At 54.6% G+C, this 6510-nt stretch overlaps 1 protein-coding gene across 2 annotated transcripts in view; it reads left to right on the top strand.

Annotated features, from left to right (window-relative positions):
- Positions 1-6510, top strand: part of HAGH (hydroxyacylglutathione hydrolase) — a 16302-nt gene that overhangs the window by 363 nt on the left and 9429 nt on the right. The window contains exons 1-3 of one of the 2 annotated variants that reach the window (XM_023728390.1): positions 116-249; positions 3404-3579; positions 4151-4215. In XM_023728390.1, the coding sequence (XP_023584158.1) occupies positions 3475-3579; positions 4151-4215 (170 nt within the window). In that variant the 5' untranslated portion in view covers positions 116-249; positions 3404-3474. Of the gene's footprint in view, positions 1-115; positions 250-3402; positions 3580-4150; positions 4216-6510 lie in introns of those variants that run through there. The other variant, XM_023728389.1, reaches the window with a different exon arrangement.

Here is a 6510-nt window from a genome sequence, read left to right as displayed (position 1 = left end):
GTCGGGACGTCGCGAGCCCGGCCGCGCTCTGGGCCGTCCGCGTCCGACGCGCCGGGGCGCCGGCAGGGGGCGGCCGCGAGCTGACGCTGTCTTTTACCGACACAGGTGTCTAACGCCTCGGGGACCACCGGTAGGCAGCCGGTTGTGGTCCAGAAAAGGCTCCCGGGAGTTGAGTCAGACGAGTGAGAGGGGCAGAAGACAGAGAGTGGGGTAACTTGTCAGCTGGGGGTGCGGAAGGCTTTGTGCTAGGTAAGGAAACGTCTGTTCCAGAACAGCTCAGAATCCCCGTTTTGGGAACCCAGCCTCTCCCTGGGGTCTGTCCGGCAGGTAGCTGAGGCCCTTACCCCTGACTCTCGGGGTTTCCACATCTTTTTCCCCCCATGGAATACAAAAACCCACATTTCTGTTCCCTGTGGTGATGTAATTGTGCCTGAAGCCCAATAAAATGTTGTGTATATGTCTCCACAAAGAAATCACGTCATTTCACACCAGTTTTAGCTGGCAAGGAAAACCTTGAGGCATAAAATGAAGACCAAGGGCAGAACCCTAGAACAATACTGGCGTCCACCAAGACTTGGTTCTGTGAGCTGAGGGGTCCTGCGCTGGTCACCTCCTTCCTTGGGTCTGTTGTTCCATCCACCTCCCTAATGAGTGGTGTTGGACCCGCTGGCCCCCAACTGCCTGCTCTTCCAGATTTCAGATTCTCACAGTGTTGCTGCTAGCGTTGTTGGAATATGTGGGCCTTGATTTTGAAATCTATTATTTGCCATCTTATCTAGCCGATGTAGCAATAGGGGCAGTTGGTTAACTTGCTGTGTTTGGGAGCTGGTTAACAGCTGGATGACCTCTGAGTACTAGGTAGAGAGACGGAGCAGGCAGAGAGGTCATCCTTACCCACTTTCAAATCTGGAGGGGCTGAAATGTTGTCATTGCTAAGGAAAGAGCCTGTTTTCTGAACTACAGGTTTTCTTCCATTTAGGGACATTCTGAAGTGTCATGGTTGAGAGTGTTTGCATCAGGAGCCAGGAAGAGTGTAAGCCGGACAGTGACTGTCCCATTTAAAGAGTCTCTCCCCTCTGCTCCCTTCGCACTGATGTCAGGAGACGACAGGCCCAGTTGTCGTTGGTGCCGTCCAGTCAACTCAGACTTGTAGTGGCCATGTGACAGAGTAGAACTGCCCCAAAGGGTTCTTGGCTGTAACCTTTTGTTTTTTTAACTTTATCGTGCTTTAGGTGGATGTTTACAGTGCAGATTAGTTTCTGATTTGAAAATTTAGACACAAATTGTTTTGTGACATTGATCGCGATCCCCACAATGTGTCAGCACTCTCCCCCTTTCCCTTTCCATCCTGGGTTCCCAGGGCCATTTGACCAGTTTTCCTGTGCCTCCCTGCCTTGTCTTCGCCTTGGGGCAGGTATTGCCCATTTGGTCCTGTAAACTTGACTGAATTAAGAAGCACGTTCCTCCCGTGTGTTGTTTTGTAGGCCTGCCTAATCTTTGGCTGAAAGGTGGACTTTGGGAGTGGCTTCAGTTCTGAGTTAGTAGGGTGTTGGCTGTAATCTTTACGGGAGCAGATTGCCAGGCCTCTTCTGCGGTATCACTGGGTGGGTTTGAACCGCCAACCTTTAGGTTAGCAGTTGACTGAAAACTGTTTGCACCACCCAGAGACCTGTGCGCCCAGTTAGAGAAGCAAAAATCCTGTGAAATTTTAAAATATTTTGTGGTTCAAACAGAGCACAGGCTGCGGGTGTGGATCTCTGAACAAAGTATCGCAGTTGCAAGCCTGTGAGTGGTAGCGTTTTCAGGCAGCGCTGAGCTATTTATGGAGGAGTAAGGTTTCCATGGTGCCAGCACCACACCAACTCTTCCTTAGCAATCAGTGCACCTTTCCCAGGCGGCCAGCTTCTCCACAAGGCCGCTTCAGTGCCAGGAGAAGGCTGAGCACCAGTGGGAAGTCATGTTCCCTTCACCCGGGCAGCAAGCTCGTTTTTAAGATTCTGCCAAGAAATATATAAACAGCGCCCCCTTTTGAGGAGGAGAATGCTGAGTCCTGCTGTAATCCCCCTGCTCCCCCCACACAGACACTGTTCTGTAGTCCTGCTGGGGCTTGGACAGTGCCAGGGCTCAGGGGAAGTAGGACATCACAGAAACCTGAGCATACAAAAATGTTTGTCTGCTGTGATGAGGAGAAGGGTCTGGAGCATGCCCAGCTGGCTGTCAGAGGGGGAAACGGATATGTTTGTATAATCGTGAAAGCGACAGTTTAGGCCCTTTTCCTGGCCATGGCGTTGAGACGGCCCCTGGGGACGTAGTCAGTCAGTGAGCGCTGCCTGCTTTCCAGATCCTTTTGGGAGAGGCCCCCTCCCAGCACCTAGCCCAGGATATCACAGCCGCCTTCCGTCAGCCTTTGTGGATTTCCCCCTTCGAGCTAAGACTTACCGGACTGTTCGGCCCGCATGTATTCCAATCAGCAGGAGTTTCATTGTGAAGCTACGTTGGTGTCTGTCTTCTGGGACGGTGGAGGTGCTGTGTCCCTCAGTCCCCACCCCTGGCGGAGTCATCTGACCCAGTTGGCCAGTAAAGCTGAGTCCTCCAGACGAGACTAAAGCAGGGTGGCCAGCTCTCCGTTTCTCAGGACTGGCGGCGGTGGGGGTGCCTTGTCCACGTCTTGAATTCTTGCTGTTGGAGAGCGAATATTGCTTTCTTCTATGGCCAGGGGTCCGAGCAGGGCTCTGTCCTTCTCTTAGCTCAGGGAGGCAGCACTGGGTGCTGGGTTAATCGGCCAGGCTCAGTGCTTTCACCCGAGCCCCTTGCTTTTTGTCCTTGTTCTGAGCTGGGCCTGGGCAGTTTGACAGCGGCTGGAATCATAACACACAGCTGGCAGTTTTGGTACCTGTCAAAAAAAAAAAAAAAACAAAAACAAAAACAGTTGCTGTTGAGGTAACTCCAACTCATGGTGACCCAGGCGTGTGAGAGTAGACCTGTGCTCCACAGGGTTTTCAATGGCTGTGATCTTTTGAGGGGTAGATCGCCAGGCCTTTTTTCTGAGGTGCCTGTGGGTGGACTCGAACCTCCAACTTTCTGGTTAGCCATGTGCGTAGCTATTTGCACTGCCCGGGAACTCCTCCTGGTCCCTTTAAGACCTTGGAAAAGAAAACAAGGGGCATAAGTCTCAACAGCTGATTTCCGCAAACAGGAACACGAACCAGGTTCTGTTTTCCTCCAAAATAAGTGGCCGAGTGAGGATGTTCTCGGCCTTGTCAGAGGAACCGAGACCACGCTCGTGTGTTGACATGGCCTGCCCCGCCGTCCCCGGGACCGAGTGCTGGGCTAGGGCTAAGTTTAAGTCTCGGCTGGCGTGGCCTCACTTGGACGCCGCCCTGAAGCTGCGTTGTGTCCTCAGGTCCAGCCCTGCTGGGAGTCCTGTTCCATCACACCGACCTGCGGAAGAGCGCGGTGGTTGAGCAGGCCGCCATGAAGGTGGAGCTCCTGCCCGCCCTGACCGACAACTACATGTACCTGCTCATCGACAGGGACACCAAGGAGGCCGCCATCGTGGACCCGGTGCAGCCCCAGAAGGTCTGGGTCATTGGCTCTGGTGGGGGTGGAGGGCATGTGTTGGGGGGCTTTGCTTCCAGCCTTGTCTCAGTCTGTTGTTGTTGGGTGCCATCGCGACCCCTCAGAATTTCTCAGCCTGCAGTCTTGCGGGCATAACCGGCCTGCGCAGGAGCCGACGGGGTCGGGGCCTGTCTCGTGCCTCGTCGCCAGCGGCGCTGTGTCCTGGCCGCTCTGCCAGAACCCAGTGGAGAGGAATCCACTCCTGAACGTGTGTCCAGCCGTCAGGACGGGAGGGTGGAGAAGACCAGAGGGAGAGAAAAGGGGCTCCGACTCCAACATGGGGTGCAGTGAGCCCCTGGGACTGCTTTCCCTCCTCGTGGCTCTCTGCCCTGCGGTGCCCCCTCCAGGGGTTGTGGCCTCAGGGCAGGGGGGCCCAGAGAGGGTGTGTGTGGGGTCCAGAGAGAAAGGGCACCTTTCCCCCACTTTCCCAGAGTCAGAGCGAGTCGGGAGTCAGGGCGAGTGGGGCCACGGGGCCGGGGAGCCGGGGTGGGGAGTGAGTGTGGCCTTTGTTCTTTCTGACCTCTGGGCATAGGTCATGGAGACCGTGAAGAAGCACGGCGTGAAGCTGACCACTGTGCTGACCACCCACCACCACTGGTGAGTGCCGTGACCCTTCGGTGTCTTCCCGCCACACCACACAGCTTTGGGGCCTGACTGCTTCTGGGGGCGTCCTGGCGGGAGGTGCTGGCGTAGGAGGGACGCTTGGGGGGCAGGCTCTCTGGCCTCCCAGGTGTGTGGGCAGGAGCAGCTGGAGGTGGGAACTGCGGTGGGAGCCTGGGATACATCCCCCCCTGGAGAGCTGGAGCCATCACAGCCCTCTGGCAGGGGGACAGTCGCCCCGCTGGGGCTCTGTCTTCACCGGACAGACGAGGGGACAGTCGCCCCGCTGGTGCTCTGTCTTCACTGGACAGACGAGGGGACGGTCGCCCCGCTGGGGCTCTGTCTTCACTGGACAGACGAGGGGACGGTCGCCCCGCTGGGGCTCTGTCTTCACTGGACAGATGAGGGGACAGGCTCCCGTGGTCGGCCCGCTGCCCTCTGCTCCCGGCCTTTGAGGCCCTGACCACTCGGCCTGTGTGATTGAGTCCTGCAGCCTGGGGAGGGACGGACGGAGAGATGGTCTGGGGAGGGAGGGACGGACAGATGGGTGGACAGGAGGACTGACTGATGGAGGGAGGGGGCAAGCTGGCCTTGTCGTGCTGCATGGCGCCTGTGTCCTCTTTTCCTCCCACTGGAGGATCCCAGCAGCCTCTTGGGCTTGTGCCTACAATGCGGGCAGCCTTGATGTCAGGGAAGAAACTAGTCTAAAAATCAGAATTTTTTAAAAAAGCCATATTTGGAGGTTTTTTTTTTTTAATGGGATTTTTATGGTATGTTTATTATCAGATATTCTGTGAGTGACTAATCGTGGCTAGCGGTATTTTGTAGTTGACAAACAAAAAACAAACCAAAAAAACCCTCACACTTTATTTAGAGGGCGCTTGGAAAATTCCGCTTGTACTAAAATCAGTTGCAGAATCTTCGCAGGCCCATAGCAAGTTGCTCGGCAATGTTTTGCCACGTGACGTAAGTAAATTCAGAGCAAGGCGGATTAAAAAATAATAACCAAGCAGACAGGAATGAAGTGAAAGCACTTGGAAAAGCTGAGGTTCTAGTCCAGGACCCTGGTGGCGTGGAACCTGGCCCGTTGTGGACGCCTGCCCAGGAAGGTGACTTATCTCCGCGGTACAGATGGTGGTCGGCCTGCAGTGGTTCCAGATGCGGCATCAGAAGTGAGCCACAGCAATGAGGGAGAGTGATTAAAACATAAATGAGCAGGCAGTTCTAGTGACGGGAAGTCGGAGGAGCAGGAAGAGAAGCGTCCCCTCTGGCTGTATTGTGTGTCACTACAGACAACAAAATCTGGTTGTTTTCCAAGGGCTGGGTATTTAGGTTCAGGAAAGAAGGAGAATACATATGGTGCAACAATTAAGTGCTCGGCAGCTAACCAAAGGGTTGGTGGTTCAGACCCACCCAGGGGTCCACGGAAGAAAGACCTGGCAATCTCCCATAAAGATGACAGCCTGGGAAACCCTCAGGGGCAGTTCTGTTTGGTCACGTGGGGCCACTGTGAGTCGGGGTTCACTAGATGGCACAGCAAGCTTATTTTATCACTTGTGGAACAGCTAGTGGGTTTATGAAGAGGGTTTTAATCTTTCCAGAAATTGTAGAAGTTCAAAGTAAAACAAGGAGAGTTACAAAATTAGAAAAGTCGATAACAACAGGTGTTGGTGACAATGTAGAGAAATCAGATCCCAAATTATATAGACGTGTTTTTTAAATAAGCAGAAGCAAGCTATGCTCATTAAAGAAGTGTTGGAAAATTCAGACAAGTAGAAAGAAGAACAAGGATCCCCGGTGGCACAATGTTTAAGTGCTCAGCTGCCAACTGAAATGTTGGTGGTTGGAACCTACCCAGCAGCTCCGTGGGAGAAAGACCTGGCGATCTGCTCCCGTAAAGATGACAGCCAAGGAGACCCTGGGGTGGGGCGGCTCTGCTCTGTCACACGGGGTCACTGCGAGTTGGGATCCACTCAGTGACACCTGCCACCACCACTTAGGATGGAATTTGCTCCATTGAAAGGCCCTTCCCTCTTCTGGCTCACAGCCAAGGCCACCCGTCCCGTGAGCAACCACAGTCCATGGCTTAGCCCCTCCTCAGTGGGGTGTCCCCGGTGTCCCCAGAGTCCCCAGACGAAAGTCTGTAAAGAGAGTCTGATGGAGTATGAGGGGAGCATCGGGGTGTCTTAAGGCGACATGATGGGGTGAGCAGGACCGAACACCCCTCGATGTCGGGGGAGAGCAGGACCGAACACCGCTCGATGTCGGGGGAGAGCAGGACCCGACACCCCT

The sequence above is a fragment of the Trichechus manatus genome, unplaced genomic scaffold (assembly GCF_000243295.1).
Source record: "Trichechus manatus latirostris isolate Lorelei unplaced genomic scaffold, TriManLat1.0 scaffold00024, whole genome shotgun sequence".
In the NCBI taxonomy this organism is placed as follows: Eukaryota; Metazoa; Chordata; class Mammalia; order Sirenia; family Trichechidae; genus Trichechus; species Trichechus manatus.
This window is presented reverse-complemented; position numbering and strand designations above follow the sequence as displayed.